Raw genomic sequence first — 19,287 nt, 5'->3', positions numbered from 1 at the left:
AGTAGTAGTAGGTAGTAGTAGTAGTAGTAGTAGTAGGTAGTAGGTAGTAGTAGTAGTAGTAGTAGGTAGTAGTAGTAGTAGTAGTAGGTAGTAGTAGTAGTAATAGTATGTAGTAGTAGTAGTAGGTAGTAGTAGTAGTAATAGTATGTAGTAGTAGTAGTAGTAGTAGTAGTAGTAGTAGTAGTAGTAGTAGTAGTAGTATGTAGTAGTAGTAGGTAGTAGTAGTAGTAGTAGTAGGTAGTAGTAGTAGTAATAGTATGTAGTAGTAGTAGTAGTAGGTAGTAGTAGTAGTAATAGTATGTAGTAGTAGTAGGTAGTAGTAGTAGTAGTAGTAGTAGTAGTAGTAGTAGTAGTAGTAGGTAGTAGTAGGTAGTAGTAGTAGTAGTAGTGTATTGGTATTGTTCATTTTGACCACTAGGAGGTGCTGCACTGCCACAAACTCTTCATTGCACTGCAGGGAGGTCAGTATTTCAGCCAGAGTGGACACAGTTCATAGTTCATATATTTTTACATTAATTTATTAACCTTTCAAATACCACAATTAAAGTAGCCCGGGCCCATGAAGCTCTGGGTTATCAAATTTTAAGACAGAGAGTAGAATACATACAATTTTCATTTATAAATATGTAGAACTGTGACTTCTATTTTAATGAATGTAAAGCATAATAATAAATCATAACCTTTTCGTACTGTGATATTTAAAGCTGTGTATTTTTACATGTATGCTGTGAGTGTTCTTTGAACACAAATAAAGAAGTGTCAATTCTGGTTAAATTATGCTCTGGCATACACAAATAACTTCATCATGTATTACTGGAAGCTTGCAAATCAAGAATGTTCTTTGGTCTCACAAAAGTTTTATATTTAGTTTAGACCTTGCTTTTGCATAATAATACCCTCCAAATAAAAAGCCATACAGGGGAACAAAGTAACACAGATGTCTTCTATTTGAAAAACACCACCATATTTATTCACGAGTTATACAAGATACATCATACAGTATATACAAAATCTCAACATTAAAATATCAAAAGAGATAATAAAACATATATTTATCTTTCTTTTTATAAAAACCTGCATCTTGTTACAAAATAGGCCAGCGTCTTCAGACTGGCTTTATGCTTCAAGTCAGCTATTAGGTTTCTCTTGTCAAAGGTGATATTTATAAATCGAAGAATTGCATGTGCCAAGCATGTATAGGTTACCTTTGTAAACTAATGTCTCCCTGCCTGTAAAAAATATGCAGTACGTGCAAGAAAAGTTGTGTAGAGAGTTCTCTGTGCACACGTACGGATAAATGTAAGAGTGCGTGCGTGTTAAAGTTGTACATTTGTGACTCTGGTATGCCACCATCAGCTTACACTTTAAATACACATGTTGTTGGTAATGATCAAACCGTGACAGGTCTCGCACAAGCCTTTGAGGGGACACACGTTCATGCCTCTTCCTCTCAGTTTTTCTACTCAGCATCCATGGCAATTTATAAAAATCACTTTAGCACTACTTAGCATTTATAGTGTTATCTCAAACCCTAATACCTCTCCTACACTCTGCTACAATCAGACTTCAGTTTCTCTTTATTTTCATTAAAATACACCCGGATGAGTGTATGCTCTAAAACTAATGGGCTGCACAGATAATGCAGCAAGTCTTAAATTTCCCACAATTTGGCTGTGACAAAGACAAAACAATCCTTTGCATTATCAAGGAGATGCTCAAGATGCAGCAAGATTTTCTCAGTCCAGCAGTAATAACATGAGAGTCCCAGTGTTGAATACTGGCAGTATCTTTGTGTGTGTGTGTGTGTGTGTGTGTGTGTGTGTGTGTGTGTGTGTGTGTGTGTGTGTGTGTGCTCGCTCTGTGGGTTACTGGAGTTTCATACAGCTGTGTGGTACACATTCAGCCTGTTCCTCCAGCTCGGGGCAGGGGGTGCCAGCATTAGCCGGCCGTAAAAGGATGTAACGTGTGCGGTGGCGAACGCCACCTCTGGAACAGGGACCCAGACATAAACCCCAGGATGACCAGAGAGACACTTCACAGTCCAGTGGTGTCACTGTGTGGAGGGAAAGGAGAGATGAGAGAAAATGTGTGCGAGTCAAGAGCGAAGGGCAAAGAATGCAGAAGTATTATAATTGCGTCTTTGTAGAGTGGTCCTGTCTAAAGCAGTTTACCCATCATAGTTTAAAGAAGCTTACCCACTATAACACATTATGACCTTTAATTTACCCAACAGTAAAAAAAAAACACATCTCTCCACTTGTCTCATTTTAGAAAGAAAACGTTCCTCTCAATGTGTCTCGTGAGCGTGATGTCAAGACCAATGAAATATGTGTCAATTACATCATTCCTCTAATAAGCACTGTATGTCAGCACTGGCGGTCTACTTAGTTGCATTATGGGAAATGTGGGATCCAGCAATTTTGGAGTTTGACCTATAGCCTAATAGGGACTAAAAATCAGGAAAACTTGGCATCTCCCGCTTCGATTTAGTTTTTTTTTTCGCCTTATCAACTTTGTGGAAGTGCTAAATGACTTCTGTATCCATTTAATGAGCACACATAGCAATTATGTCTTTATTATATTGAATAAATTACGAGAGTAGATTACCTAATTAAACTGACTTACGAATTAGGACCATATCATAACTTTAGTGGAATACAAATCAGGGTCATAACATGTTACATAGGTCATATGTTTTTTGCTTCTGCTCCCCCATTTATTTTATTCATCATCTGGTTTCATCTTGGTCCTCTCAGGTAAAGCCTTTGGGTACCACTGACGTAAGGAGTCCTCTCGTCTTACCTGAGAAGCGCTGGGGACTGATGGAATTAGGCAGAATATGATTGGACATTGGGGTTTGACGGTCAGGTGATCTGCTCTGTCGAGTGATCTTTATGCTGGCGATTGGTGGAAGATCCTGTAAGCGTGGATAGTAGAAGGAGTTGGCTGGGTGGTTCGGCATCTGGGATGTGATCTGAACAAGTCAGCAGAGAACAGTGGAGTATAATTCATCGGGAGAGCCAGCAGATTGTCAACACAAGTTCAAATAACACAATAGCCCACTTTAAAGCACAAGCTGGAAAAGGATAGATGGTCTATTATGTAATAGAGGTCCTTTTTACTCAAATCACTTCAGGTCAGGCATGAGGGCCGCCAAGCAATCATTCAAGTGGAGACAGCTAAGAATGATGTCCCATTCCCATGCTGCTAACCTATTTTAAGAATAAGACATGGGCCATCCACCTTGCATTGTCTCACCATGAAATCAATGCTTAAATGACTAAATCAGTGAGTCAGTGTATCAATGCATGGAGGGTTTTGTACTTGTGAACAATGCAAGAGCTCACCTTTGTGATGTTTTCTGGAGGGCTGGTGGGGAAGTTGGGAGAGGAGAAAGTGAATCCACTGTCTGTCCCTGCATCATAAGGCTGGAGGTCAATGGTCACTTCCTGTTTCCACTGGCTGCCCTCACAAAGGTTTAGGCTGTCCACACCGACAAACCAGTCTGGGCTGGGGATCATCTTCACCATCAGGGACATCTGTTGATCAGAGAGAAAAAATGCAATTAGTTCAAACTTTACTGTCCAAGGAAAATGCAGTTCACTGTTAAAAAAGACGATAGAGAGAGCAATAAAAAAAGGCACAATTAGATATAAGGGGTACTCATGGAGATCAAAATTACTTGATAAGATCAGTTATTTATTAATCAACCTATAAATCATATAAATCAGCCCATAAATCAAAAGCATGACTAATAGAATTTGAGGCGCAAAGGAAAAGAATTCCTTAAACTGAAGAGGATGGACGTCACAGGCCATGCTCGCAGCATGGCCTGTCTGTTGGTCAGTTCACAACTTTGATCCAGACTGAAATACCTCAACAACTACTGGACAGATTGCCATGAAATTTGCTCTGCACATTCATGTCCCTCTCAGGATGAATTGTAATAACTTTAAACTGTATACCTGCTGTAGACTCTGGTTTTTTACTTTCTTCTTTCTCATCTTCAAAGCCATGAGCTCTGAGGCTTATATTTTGTTCTTCACCCAAGATAACAATTTTGTATGTCCTGTATTTGAATACTGATATTGTATGATCAGTTAACGCAGTTTTCTTGTCTTTCTTTTGCTTTGTCAAATTGTAACTGTAAATGTGGGAATAAAGTTACAATCAATCCTACTGGACACGCAGAGCTAGACTGACAATTTCAGCACAGCTGTGATTGTTTTCATGGCTCCAGTCGAAAGTCTCCAGCCGCCTGGTGAGGAAGAGCTGAACAATAGCTCTTTCGAGGAGAAAAGAAAGAAATTGATTTAAAAAAACTGCCTCATGTCTATTGATATATATTGTGTAAAATTAAATAGTTTGAAGCTATAATGGTAAGATAGCTAGGGCAATACACAAACACACACACAGTGTAGTGTCAGGATTTATAAATTCTCACATTTACAAATGTGGGGACTGGGGACTGCAAATGTGCGCATGCTTGCACCCACTCAGTTTCCTGTGCAGGGTTACACTGTGTCTCCTGTGTGATGGATGTTTTCCGAGAGCGCGATGACCTCATACAGGAAGAGGCCTGCAGGTCAGCACACGCTGGGGTGGCAGACGCCCAGAGAACAGCACATTTGAAAACGCCTCCTCACTTGTGGCCCGATATTCGAGGACCTGGGCTGAGCTGAGGATAGGATGGGTGGGCTTGGACAGCTTTGGGTGGCTAGGAAAAGGGTGGCCTGGAGTCTGATAGAGCACTGGATGGAAGAGTGCTGGGGCAGACATCAAACCCATTCAACAGGCAGAGCAGACCACGCGGGGCGGGAGGCAGGTAGTGTCAGCATGACACACAGCAGGGTCTGTTTCTTGCCTGTGACGCACAGCAAGAAACAGAGAAACTAAATCAGAAGCAGCTCTGTTGCTTTTTAGAATCCTCCGTTGATCCCTTCCTTCCTTTTTTCCCTCCTCTACTAACATCGCTCCCTCCTCTTGTCCTTTTCACTCTGAAACAGCGGTTTTTCCAAGAAGCCGTCCTGCTATATCCATTGGGCCACTCAGCAAGGATGTCTACTCAGGGGTATCCCTCGTCACCGGCTTGAACTGTCCACGGTGGTTTGCAATATACAGGCCAGGAAGTATCTCTAGAGCGCAGACAGTTACTCAAAGCTCCCATGATCCCTCTCACTTTTTATCCATCACAGCAAATCTTCCACAGAGCCCTGGAGAGAACGAGTCGTCCAAGAAAACACGCAACCCAGTTCAATAGCACAAGCATCTTAATGCTTAGTTGATGCCCTTTTCTGTGGTGTCACTGATCTTACAATAGACGGAGTCTTTGTACCGACACGTGGATTCCTGAATGATACTTATTTGGTGTTACCTGTCTGTTTTGAATTACACATTTAACAGCAATAGCAGGAGGTTCATGAATATGGAGATAGGAATCATATGTGTTTGGGATTTTTGGGGCATTGCGTATGAATGTTTTGGTTTATGGGCAAGAGAAAAAGGATGGGATTCATAAATGAGTGTGTGCGAGAGAGAGAGAGAGAGAGAAACAGACAGACAGACACAGAAAAGGAGAATAACAGATTAACCTGTCAACAGATTCACATCATGTCATTGTCACGTTCAACACAAACACACAATAGTCGTATCCCGCTTTTTTTTTTGCCATTCTGTCCACCAATCTAAAAACAGACGGACCCATTTAAAAGCGGCCTTGGACATCATGGACTTAGACGACAAGCTGTTAAGCTGGTGTCCATGACAAGTACTTACCAAAGATGCCCTCCGACAGGGTTGTTTATGATTTTTAAGGGCCCTCGGGTTCAGGCAGTGGAATAACCAATAAACAAATGTAGGTCACCAGACTTTCAGGCAGGAACACACCTATTTCTAAAAGCTCCAGTAAATGTCCGCCCCTCCTCTTCACCTCTTTCCTTTTCATTCATCAGCTGCATGTGCTACACACATAAAGGAATACTTCATTTCTAGTTTTAACTCTTTGACATGTTTTTCCACGGAGCCATACCTCATTCCTACCTCAAATACTTTGCCTTTGTTTAAGCCCTGGCCCCAAATTTAGCCCGAGCCTCCAACCATGACCTTTGCTTCCAAACTCACTCACTATTCTGCACCAGCGGTACCCTGTAGTCCAGCAATGAGCAAAGCTGTACCTTAGTTGGACACTGAGCTTAATGGGGCTTTAGCAGTTTAAACTAAAGCCAGATCAAACGGGTATCCTCCACAGTTAGTCGTTATAGTGTAGCATTTCCTGTTTGTGTTTCCCTGGACAATGTTTCCTAGCTGAGCTGCAGTACAGGGATAGTAACACAAAGAGGGAATTTAACACTAAAGACATTCATGAGAAACATCCATTCGATTTGACTTACTCAGACTGCAGAAGCCTCACATTAACATTAGCTTCAGCTGAATGTTAGAATGCAGTTTTGCACAACACGAGTACTGTGAGGACTGTGAGGACTGTGAGGACTGTGAGGACTGTACGCTGTCTCCTCCACTGTCATGTGAGGAAGGGGTCACTTCAAGGCCAGTATGGTGAGAAAGAAAGATTACAGCGACCAATAACTCTCAGTGTACATACGAGCGTGTGATAATATTGATTAATGTAGTCTTAACAAGGTAGAAGAATTTGACGTCAGGGCAAATATAGCTACTTATTTATTCACTTGCTCAGACTTAGAAGAGAAAATTGTTACCATTGTCATATCACTAGGTTAAATATGGAGCTAGAGACATCAGCCGGTTAGCTTAGCGTAACAATTGCCTGGCTCCGTCCAAACCAAACAAAATCTGCTACTGTCTTTAATAATAAAATTGATCTATTTTGTTTAATCCATTCGAACAGCAAAGAGGAAAAACTAAAGGTTTTGTTTTTCCTCTTAGCGGTAACCTCTGAGAATGAAAAATGAAGCTAATATGGAAGTACTAAAAATACTTCTTCAAATGGCTGCTTGAGACTGGCTCCAAAGGCGAGTCAATCCCCATCCACTCCCATGAACTTTACAGCAGAAATAAATATGTTTACAGCCTGGTACAAAAAACTGTCTTGGTACGTACATCTAATTTCCTCCTTCATGACAACTGTACGGAGGGGGGGGGGGGGTTATATAACTCACTCTTTAAATTTTATCAAGGCTTCAAGTTCAGCATAATTGAGGGCGTGCCGCTTTGACTGACAGGTGGGTGAGCATATGCTTACCACTAACCAGCATGCAATGAAGTCTCTGCCCATTTTTGGATTAGCTGGGAGTTCGGTGGAGTCAGGTCCTGGCAAGAAGCTGGCGGCGGCGGCGGAGCAGCTCACTCTGAGCTTCAAAACCGCTCTTCAGTAACCTATGGGTGACTTCACGGAGGCCACATCCATCTTTAGTCACAGCCTATGGTTTCCTGTCTTCATGCTAAGCTAAGCTAACCAGCTGCTGGCCCCAGCTTCATACTTAACTGAACGTCATCCGGAGCGGACAGAGTTCAGCGGGACAGGCAGCAGACAGAGCGCAGACCGTGCAGGATGGATGTGGCCGTTTGTGGCTGCAGCGCCTGAGCTAAACATAGTCTGATTGGATAGTGGAAAGAAGTGGTGAAGTGTTTGGTCAGAGCAGATGGACGACGTTATGGGGAGGCCCGGGTCACCAAGTGACTGAATAGATTTAGTCAAAAAGACAGTTTGTGTGACTTACTGTGTCTGTGTGTGCGCTTTTGTGAATAAATATATCTTATACATAAGTTTTATTTGTTCCTACCAGCGAGCTTCGGGGCTGAATGAGCAACTCCGTGGAGCTGTGCCCGATGCCGTTAGGGATGCCGGCTGTTCGGTACATGGCGCCGACCGTGCGTCTCTTCCTGGCCTCTTTGGCCGTCTTCATCAGCTCCACCGTCACCCCGACTTCAGCAAAGCTCTGCACCCCTGCACTGGCATGAGCACCCTCCTCCCACAGCCGAAAATGGCGATTATGGCTGACCGCTAAAGGGAGAAAGGAAACACAAGAAAGGGAAGAAGACAGGAGTAAGATGCTTATTCACTGGAATGCATATCAATGTCATTGAAGTACCACAGAGCCTCAGCCAGACGGTGAGATCATTTCCACCACAGAGCCTGTTTGTATTTCTACGGCTGCCTCCTACTTCCTGCACTTAAACAAAAAGTTCTGAAGGAATTGCCCACATACGCGTCTTTGGGATTATTGCATGGTTATAGTTTTTCTCCATCTATCACTGATAAAACCACAACACAGACCGAGGCTGTCAGGAGATGGGTCAGGATCTCAGAGTTGGCAGCCAGACTGTGGACAAAAAAATAATTTAACCTCCTCTGAAAACCCATATTGATACTCTTTCTTACCCTTTGGGCCAACAGAACCATTTGCTTCACATTCTCATATTCAGTTCTGGTTATCTACAAAATCTGTTTAGAATCAAGAGACTGATTCAGGTTAAACTATTTGCACCACAGGTTGTGGAGCTCAGTACTGAAACCCACAGAGCCACTGGCCTGGGCCAGTGGTTTTAAGGGCAGAGTAAGGTTAGCCAGAAACACGCTGACAAATGCTCTGATGGTTCTGCCTTACCTCACTTTTCAGAGCTGCGTACAGGCACACATACACAAGCATGCATTTATACTTTAAACACTCTTGACACATGTATTAACACACACACACAGCACAGAACCACACACACACACAACGTGTGCAGCACACTTCACACACTATCTTGTTTCTCCCCGAACTGCCATTATTTATGCACTTAATTACATTTCCATGCTAACAAATTTCCCACAATCGTCAAGACCTTGAAACTCAATAATACATCACGTTTAAGCCCCACCAAGACGTTAAAGCCCACCTCCCGCCCTTCTTAAATTGCGTATTGTTTCTGTGGCCATGACAAACTGCATTCCCTCTTCCCTCTGGCAGTGTCCTTGGTCCCTCAAGCCTGGGTCTCCACAATTAAGCAACATAAAACCATTGCAGGCCCCCAAACCCCTCGGCCGGTTGTGCTTTTTTTTTTCGTGCCATGACAAACTCCATTTCCAACATACTTTTTGTCCCCTACCAGTAAATTGTCAGCCCATTGAGGACCCAATGTTTTTCTTCTCTTGTGACAAATCCCATTCCTTGTCCCGTGTGTCCACTGGTGCCCATTACTCTGGGACCTTAAAAGCCATTACGGGTGTGTCAGAATCTCCAGTTCCTGTCTTTATATGGAGTAAGTAGGGCATCATCCCCTGGCAGGGCAGCAGGGCACCACTAGGAGAGCTGGAAACCAGACATAGCCACGGCCGCCACAGACTGTGATGCACAAGAGCAGTCCAACACAGACACACAGGCACATACATACATGCACACACATGTACAAACATCTGCCATCCATCCCTCTATTCTCCGTGGCATGGGGAAATAAGCAGTATAGAGGGGCCTGAATCTCTTCTCCTCCTCCTCCTGGCTCTGAGGTAAGCGGTCTGACCCCACCACACCCCAACTATCATCACCCACCTTCACCAACCCCCGAAACCTTCACTCCAGTCTTTACCGCCAACACTGCGGTAAACCAGCGGAAATGTGGGAAGGAGTGTAGGATTGAGTTGAAGAAATAGAGAAATATTAAAGATACCACTAGACAGAAGTTAGAGAAACAGAGAGAGAAAAAAAACCCATCTGGTAGCATTTAAACTGTCTTTCTTATTGCTGTCTGCTTCTTGCTGCTTTGCTCGTTAACATCTCTCACCCCTGTGTATGTGTGAGTGTATGAAGACAATAAGGACCTAAACTTCTGACACCTGATGAGGGACAAAACATCTGTCTTTAGGAGAAGCAGAGGCTGAGTCACTGTCCCATCACTGTCCTTTGATTGGCTCAAAAAGTTTGCATCTGTGAACTTTGGTGGAGGTCATATTAATAACCCCTGAGTCCTTGCTGCTGTTGCAAGCCTGAAATAATAGTCCATATTAAATGGATTATTATCAGGCATTAGAGGTGGATTTTTCCACGAGAAATGGTTGATTTTATAATAACTAGTTTCTTTGTCTCTAGCAGTGTTTCTCACCTAAGAGTTTGGACCACTGTGCAGGGGGGCGGAACAGGGGATACTGCTTGGGGAAGGCCTGCGGGCTCCAGTGACCTGTAAAGACCAGGATGTAGGAAGCAGGACCCTTGGCTGTGCATTCGGTCCCATTGAGTGGTCGCAAAGGCCCAGCAAAAGCAAGGCAAAACTTCAGAAGTACAAGGAGTAGCTGCTGCAGCCAACCACAGGTCAGGTGATCTGATGACATCATCTGAAAGAAATGGAGAAATGAAAAATGGTTGTGTAAGTATTCCTCACCCACGGTATCAGGTTTGCACATGGTTGGGCTCTCCTACCCTAAGTTTTCTTGAATATCACAAAATGCGGAATGCGTTTTAAAATCACAAGCTGCTGCTTTGGCACATGATCTTTGTCCATCGGCAAGCAAATGAAAGAATCTCAACATGTACATTTAGGAAACCAAGCCCACACAATCCTGGAAAATCTGTATAAGAGGGGAAATTCCACGCCCATTCCCTCATATCACGACACATTCATTTTATCTAAGAACAAAGCCTCTTGAACCTATTGACCCTCGAGCCTTTCTATTACAAAAAAAAAAAAAGAAATCTTCCTATTCTCCAGGGCTGGGCCGAGTGTGTGTTGGTGCACAGCCAATCTGTGGCTACACGGCAAAACGGTTAACATTCATCGCTGTCACGGTAATGTCTGCCACAGAAGCCGCCCTAAAATAAAACAACACGGCTGACATCTCTGAGGATAGATGCAAATCCTGTCTGTTCTGCTGCTCTACTGACCTCACTGACTGGCCATCCACTGACCACCGGCTGCTGAGTCAGACTCACACTCTATTAAGAGAGGCAGAGTTGGATGAAGGCACGTGCATGATAGTTGCTCAAAACACATTTCATTACATATTGTGTAAGGCTGAAGAAAGTAACAGAGAGGAAGCACTTGTGTTTTTTGTTTCTCTTTTTTTATGTATGTGCCCCTGAGTTGAGTTTTTGCTCTCTGTCACTGCTGTCACTGGGTGTTTGTGGATTTCTTATTCTTACAATGCTCCAGGAGATGAGTGCAAACCAGAGCCAGTCCTCTCTGCACTCCTTCCCTCCTTCCATCCCATCCTCCTCTCCACCTCTTCTACCCTTATTCTCATCCTATCTCTGCTCTTCAACAGCCAGACAAACTGTATCCCGATGTATTGTGTGTGTGAATTTGGGCGTTTTAATAGTTTCTAAAAATAAAACATTAAACAATAAAAAAAAATTAAATAAAATAAAAAATATTACATGAACAAAGATGTGATAAAAGTGAGTATCCAAGAGCACTGCTCTTTGACACGAGGACCCTGAATGTAGTTCAGGAAAATTCGATAACGATGCACTGCAAAAAAGAAAAGTGATGTTATTTCACTTATGTTGTGTTTTATTGGCAGATATTTTAACTTTGAGATGACAGTTTATGACTTGATGACAGATTAATTTTTCAGTGTTTCAGTCTTACAGAAAGGAGTGTATTGTTTTGTGGCTGCAGTCTTGTGTGGCGATTCTATGAGTTACTATACTATAACTAAACCGTCAAGCAGCTGCAGAATGCAGACAGTTAAATTTGGGCAAGTCCAGCAGCACACAAACACGCACGTGCACGCCAATGTGAACGCACACACACACACACACACACACACACCACCAACGCACATAACACTCATGTCCGGCTGCACATTGTCCCTGAAATCTATTTCCAGAGGTCAGATAGTGTTACTCTGCCAATATAGCTGCAAAACTCCAACTCTGACACTTTTCTGACCGCAGCCTTATATGTCACTGAGTTTTTAATCAATTCCCTGTCTCCATTAAATGTATATTAACCACTGCAGGGTTTAATAGTCAGCCATAAAAATAGCTCAAGTATGGAGACACACAGAGCCCAGCTGTGATCTCACTGCTCAGTCATATGATCATCTCATGGCTGCTCTGCAGGAGGCAGATAAAGCTCCAGGTTGAGATACTTCGCTATACAACTTGTTCCAAAAAGTAATTTGACATAATAATGTGATTTTCAGACTGCACAGACCTACACTTCTGGTCAAGCACTGTAGGCTCGGGTTAATGGAAGTTTACTGCCTGGAGCTGGAGATTTTTTACATCAGTGTGTGATCTTAACTGCTACTGTCCTGTCTGCTCCGTCCACTGCGTTTTGAATAGGAAAGGAGGTCAGTCCTGTCACAGGCTGCTGCAAAGATTTAGCTGTTTTTCTTTTTTCCAAAATGATGTATTTCTGTTAAATTGTGAAGTCAGTCTGATAGCTACTGTCATATGATCTCTGTTGCCGTAACAACCATTAATCAGATGACCCTATTCTACAGAGATTTTAGTTCAGTAGACCCTTTCCTTATGAACTTGTCACATTGACACTATAACACACTAAAGAGACATTTCTTGAATTCCTACACTGACACACTGAACTTATCAGTCAACACACAGACCTGCGACCAGCTGATGTCTGCTGCTGCTGCTGCCGCTGAAAGCACATGCAGTAATATAATAATAGGCTATATGGTATTTATTGATGCATACAGACAGACACTTATTTTCAGACGACATCACGTTTACACTCTTAGACCCACATGCACTCACACCACAGACCTGCTGTCATCAGACAGCTAAGACAGACACACACTGCAATTTTTTCTGTCAGGCACAAGACACAATAAAACGAGGGGATGTGGCACGGAGCCAAATGCAGCGGCTGCCGCCCCATGGGCACCTTCACTGTGCAATTACAGCAGCGTCATGCAGAGATAATGCACACATTCACTTCAGCTCATATACACAGGTATGCACGCACAGACACAGATTTGTGCACACAGCGGGATGTATGTTCATTTTTAACAAGGAGATAGCAGGGAGGTAATTTGCTGTTTTCACAAAACATTTTTTTGTGTAGCCAATGGCAGATTCAGGAGTTTGTGTTGAGAAAAGAGATGCTTTGAATTGCCTTTCTTACAAACTCCTGTACAATCTGCATCTATAACTGTGCCATTTCTTTTTCACGCATAAACAGACTAGACACACTTGGTCAGGCAAGCATCACAACAGGAGGTCAGAAACCTGAATGTTTCTCATGTAGGCGGAGGGGAGATCATGACCAGTGTAGGCAGCAGTTCAGACAGAGACAAAACTGAGGGGAGCGTGCAGATTTTGGTTTGTCTGAAATACTTCACCAGAGCCATATTTTCAACAGGACCAGAGAGGATGGACGGTGCATGCATATGCCTGCATATTGTATATAAATAACACCAATGAAGTGGAGACAACTACCAGTGCAAATACATGCAAATATCAGTACAGATTAGGATGTAATTTAATTAAGATGTAGGTTGAAGTCAGTGGCAATAGATTTGTGTTCACAGTTCAGCCAAAAACCATCATATTATTGCTGCATAAGAACAAACATAAATTCAGGGGTGTATAATATATTTACCTTTTTTGAGTGACAATTTTGTAGTACTTTACTCAGTAGTACTACACGTCAGAGGACAATACTGTACACACAACATTGAACTATAGTCAGTAGTTACCCTGCAGAATTAAATTCTACATATAAAGACAAGTATTTCTAGAGCACGATGCATGTTAGTGAGTATACAAGATGTTAAAATTGGTGCGACCTTGAACAACGGCAACATTAAAATGATGCTTACATGTTAATGCATCAGAGATGATAATCTCCTAACACAATACATAATAATATATGCATAATAATGCAGAACTTCCATTTTTAACGGAGTATTTTTCCACTGTAGCACTGCTACTTTTATTCATAGGTAAAGGATCTGGACACTTCTTCCACCGCTGCACTGCTCTTACTCAAAAATACATCTTCCCAAGACAAAGGAACAAGCTTCCTGGATTTTATGATGCTAAAAAAAAAAAGCCATACTCAGCGAGACTTCGTCTGCGCAGAGAATGAATGGAGGCTCAGTGTGAGTCCTACCTGTGTTGGATCAGTCAGTCAGTGACAGAGAGAAGCTGCAGCAGAATCACAGAGAGGATACAGCTCCACTCACTCTTCTCTCTTTCTCTCTACTGCAGCCAGCTGTCTGGTGCAGCCTTATCAGCCTTTATCCCTCTATCCTCTGTCTTTATCTCTCTCTCTAAATTTCTCTCCTCCTCCCTTCTCTCTCTCATTGTATCTCCTCATATTACCCTCCTCTCTCTTTCTCTCGCTTTCTCCTCCCCCTCCTCCTCTTTTCTCCCCCTACCTCTCCTTGTATGGAAAGGCGGTTAACAGCCTAACTCCTCTCCTCCACTGTCCCTCTCTTCTCTCCCTCTATCTTTTCTCGCTCAAGTCTTTCAGTGGCTGTGTAAACTCAGCAACCTCATTGCTGACAAGGTAATCAACACCACATTGGCTTCTCTTAACATACACCACTCAGCATTGTGTATTTTCTTACCCCTGTTTTTCAGAGCACACTGTCAGACTTGAGCGGTGTAGTGTTGCTGAATAATGGCAGTAAAATTGAGGGAGAAATGAGGAATAGGGCTTTATGCACAGACATGCAACCTGGAGAGCAGACGAGTGGAGTCTGGACAGAAACAAAGGCTTTTCTTCTTTCTTTCTTTTTTTATTCCTGCAGCTAATTTACTGATTGGACATTGCTGAGAATCAAAGGAGTTTAAATGGTTGCTGCCCCCCCCTCTTCCTCCCAACTCCCCTTTTCAAATAGTTCTTCTGTCCTGTGGCAGATCCAGCTGTGATCTCAGCTGAGGAACCCCTTTTCCGTGGGTCAGGGTGTACAAACGTGTGTGTGTGTGTGTGTCAGAGACGTGTGGCCACCAGTTGCCACAGCTGGTACACACATGGACAACCAGGGAGGTTTCTATTACCGGCCGCCACTCACTTATCAACGTGTCAAGGCTCAGACTAAACGAGACTGTGTGTGCTTGTGCATATGTGTGTGTTAGGGAGAGTGTGTAAAAACATTTAGTTACTTTCCTGATTATTACCCACAGCTATGACGCCACAAAAGCAGTCAGCCTATATTTCATCAGACAACACACACATACACGCCCTGGTCAGGCTTGTGATCGAACATGGATTAGACACAGTTCGATCTGCACTATCAACTCGACCTGGCTGACATCGACCAGACATAAAAGACGACTCTGCTACAGGAGAACTGCAGACCTTTAAACCGACTCGGCCACGTCACTGTATGGCTCGCCTGTGAACCTTCCAGGAACGAGTGGAGACAAAGAGAAGCAGACAGAGGAACAGGAGAAGTGGGCTCAGATGTGGATCAGGTAACAATTTGGGCTTTCTGTCTTGCAGTCATAAACAATCAAATAAACAATTACATCCCCTCTGCATCTGTTTCTTTTACATCTTTCATCTTTGTCACAGTTACTCACTCTCCCTCTCTCTCTCACATATATCTATCTGTCTATCTATCTATCTATCCATCCATCCATCTAATTGTCTCTATAGTTGAAAGTAGGTTACGGGAAAAACCCAGACTCCCCTGCTGCTACCCGCTGATTAATGACAGTGAGCTCAGCATCCAGATTGAATCACGTTAATGTGAAATGTCGCTGACACACTGTCAAATACACAGGTGTGCGTATGTGAGAGGTCACAAAATCACTCAAAAAGTGAACTTGTGCTGGCACATACACCAACAGACATTTAGACCCACACATGTGCCTGCAAACCTATGCGGGAATTGACAATTACTTTGATTACTACAACACACACATTCAAAATTTACGGTTAAACCGCAGCGAGCGCACACACCCACACACACACATAAAAGCTGGCATTAGGACACCAGCTACGGCAGCAGAGTGGCTGCACGTTGCCTGACTGACGCAAATCTCCAAGATAGCTGAAAGTTTTCTTTACTGTCAATCACGTGCTCACGTCAGTGCTACATGAGCCAAGTGAGTGAAGCAATGAGAGGAAAACCATGAGCTAATCACAGAGCGTTGGGCCTGGGCCATACTAGCTCCGGTGTCTCGACTTCGCTGCCGCAAAAACCCTCTAGACCTCTCAGACACACAGACAGACAGACAGACAGGAGGAAAGAGCAGCATTAGGAACAGATGGATAATATTGACTGTGAATTGTGGTCCAATATTATTGAAGAGAAATAGAGAAAAAAATATACAGACAGTTTAATAATACTGTCAATCTGAAAACCTGCACAGACTTTCATATTTTCTCTGGTGAAGTTAGAAAAAATGGATTGTAAGTAACCAGTGTTGTCAGCATTAACTTGAGCATCACTCCACCTTGGATACACGCAGTATACGTACTATTTTGATATGAGTATTCTGTTTAGTGTTTGTGCATATGAAGTGTGTTATTGTGTGTTTGTGTATGATTGTGTGTGTCTGCGTATGTCTGTGCGGTTATGAATAGGATGTTGGCCTATTTGTAGTTGTGATGTTGGGTTTTGTCCCGTCGACCATCGCTGCTTGTACGAGGTTGACAGGTGAAAGAGCAGCGCGTATCTAGACGGTTAGTGAGGGCACATCAGAGAGACTCAGACACACATGTTTGAGGAGTTTGTTGTGCATCATAATCGGTGTCTCAAAGACGTATCAGAATGGTAAGCGTATCTACTTGTTTATGTTGTTTGTTAGCTTGTAACTGGCAGTGGCTGACACAGTGTTAGTGGTTGTGCCAATGCAAACTCTCGCTCTCTGTACTGACAAGGTTTTTAGTTTATTCTGCCCGCCCCCTTACTCATAAGTTGACAGGATTGGTTCCTTAGATTTGTGACATATGAAACCCTAGGTTTCTGAATCCGTTTTTATGTCATTGGTTCACTGCAGTTCCAAGGTGGAAATATGCAGTCATGGCGTTGACTGTTCACTTCGCTCATGATATGTCTTGTATTATATAAAAAACACCATATGGACATGTTAACAAGGGTTTTCATTGGAGGGGGTCTTTAAAAGGAGGCTGAATGATTTCCTAAAACTGTAGTTTTATAGTAAGCATTCCTCAAAAAAGAGTAAATGAGTGCATTTGTTGGGGACTATTTTCAGATGTGGACTAATTCACATTTGGTGTTCGGGTGTGCGCTCAAAAAGACTCAAAATAAACTACAGTGCACATGTTAGTCGTAATAAAGGAAAATGTCATCCAATTAATTGATGTGTTCATCAATATCAACTACGTCTTCTCATGGGATTTGTTGACAATAAAAAATAAATAAAAATATTGCCAGAATTATCCTTTAAATAAAGTAATAAGAGTAAGTGCTGGTCAAATAAAAGATGCACTGCAGTATCTCTTAAAAGGAAACACAAAGCTGTTGCAATCTGAGGGCAATGCAACATTGGCAACAGTGGTTGGAATAATATTTAATCATTCCAAAGACAACCAAAGACAAATATTTATCCACTCAGCTTTGGGGTTGGTAGTCCAATCCCTCCAAGTAGGATAGGTCATCTGTCTGGAGACTAATTAATCACACAGACATATATGCACAAGCATGCATACATGCTAACACACACACATCCTGATCTGTCAAACTGTTCTTTCTCCCCATCGAGGCTCAAAACAATGTTGTTTTGTTGATGTTCTCATCTCTGGACCTCAGTTAAATGAGCTCACACAACCTTTGACCAACTCTGAGCTGTTTTCTACTTGTTTGTGACCCACTCACTAAAACCAGTAGAAGTTAACTAAACAGGTACGGTAGTAGTTTACTAAACGTACTGATGCCGCAGCAGCACATGAACTGGTACTCCCATTCTACTGGTTTGACCACTGTGTTCCCAGCCCTGATGGGAACAAGCCCTCCTCCTCCTCCTCCTCCTCTTCAACTAAACAAACAAATAAAAAAATCTGGCTGCACAGCAAGGAGGCTGACAGAGGTAATGTATGGCGCTGGGAGAGGTGGGTGATGCTCTGCTCCACAATGTAGCACATTCTCAAGAGGGTCTTTGGAAGCAATGTGCCGGAGTGTGTTTGAAGTGTGTGTGAATCAGGTCTGTTAAAATACTGCTTGCATCCTGGGCCTCTTTCAACTACAACATGCTGTTACGTAATATGTCTGTCCCTCACTTACAAACTGGCAAGCACAGCACGCAACAGTATAGACTCTGGTTCCAAGTATCCATAGATGGCAAAAATGGTACGAGTTAGAAACTAACTCTTACTATGGCAGAAACAATAAGTTGACTCAGGTTTTGGCTGACTGATCAGTTCACCACTTTGGTCCAGACTGAAATATCTTGGCTTTTAATGTGGAGTTCCCCTTTAATGTAGTCATATAACTTTTTATGTGGTGAATCGTAAATCTCCTAAATGCTACCATTAGCCTGGCAACGTGACTCTCTCTCCACCTCGCTACACTCGTATTTGAGTACAATTCATTTGGGGAAAAAAAGAGACAAAGCACAGAATTAAAATTTTCTATAGATATTGTGACAATATTGTTATTGTGAATTGGTTTGGCCACAATAATCGTGTAGTGAAAATCTGATATGGTGACAGCCCCTAGCTAGCATAAATGCACTTGATTCTCAGACTTAATTGCTAGTGGTTGAGTTGCATTGTGGGTAATGTATGCACCAGTTTTGACAAGAGGGAAGAAAAAAGGTTATGTCTGACTGAGTCCGACAAAGGAGTGCAATGCTAAATTGGTGAACTGTATTTGTATTAAAACACATTAGTGCCAGTCACAGGGCTGAAAATAATCACTGGATGAGCACCATAAGGACTCCATGGCACCCTGACACCTGAGGGTGCCAGCCTTTAGTCAGGGCTTCTAAAGCCAGCTCTGGTGAGTGGACCTCCACCCTCAGTCCCTTCACTCCATTTTAAGAGCAGGCTCCTGGTTATGTGCATGTGGTAGCAATTTTGGGGCTGATAATACCCCACCCTCCTCGGCCCTGTGGGTCTACACAGAAACCCCGTTTCCCATACTCCCCACCTAGTCTGCCCACTTGTAAAACTGTGCCCGTTCTGGCACCGCATAGCCCCTCATTGCCATATAAAAGAGCTGACAAACTGTATAGCAAAAAATTTTGTTAATGGCTAAAGCTCCGTAAACATGTCCTGAAGTAGCTGAGTGTAATCAGTGGGACTAAATAATGGCAACTGGCATTAGTTGTCATCAACTCACTGACCATCATAATCAAGCACAGAAACTTTTTCAAATGACATAACCAGTTACAGGTTCACTACAAAAGGTTTCTTGGTACCAGCAGATAATTATTTGGAAAGTTAAAA

General features: G+C 42.8%; 1 protein-coding gene across 1 annotated transcript; it reads right to left on the bottom strand.

Annotated features, from left to right (window-relative positions):
• Positions 1–942: 942 nt before the first annotated feature.
• On the bottom strand, positions 943–14,224 carry spon2a (spondin 2a, extracellular matrix protein). The gene is made up of 6 exons (XM_023396071.2): positions 14,035–14,224; positions 10,060–10,288; positions 7,761–7,981; positions 3,348–3,539; positions 2,803–2,974; positions 943–2,053 (listed from the first exon to the last, which is right to left on the bottom strand). Exons 2-6 carry the CDS (start codon positions 10,286–10,288, stop codon positions 1,866–1,868), a joined length of 1,002 nt encoding a protein of 333 aa, XP_023251839.1. The 5' UTR covers positions 14,035–14,224; the 3' UTR covers positions 943–1,865.
• Positions 14,225–19,287: the final 5,063 nt, after the last annotated feature.

This window comes from Seriola lalandi, unplaced genomic scaffold, assembly GCF_002814215.2.
Source record: "Seriola lalandi dorsalis isolate HSWRI2012SDOR001 ecotype SW California unplaced genomic scaffold, Sedor1 jcf7180002054973, whole genome shotgun sequence".
Lineage (NCBI taxonomy): Eukaryota > Metazoa > Chordata > Actinopteri > Carangiformes > Carangidae > Seriola > Seriola lalandi.
The sequence above is the reverse complement of the archived record's forward strand: the minus strand, read 5'-3'. Positions and strand labels throughout refer to the sequence as shown.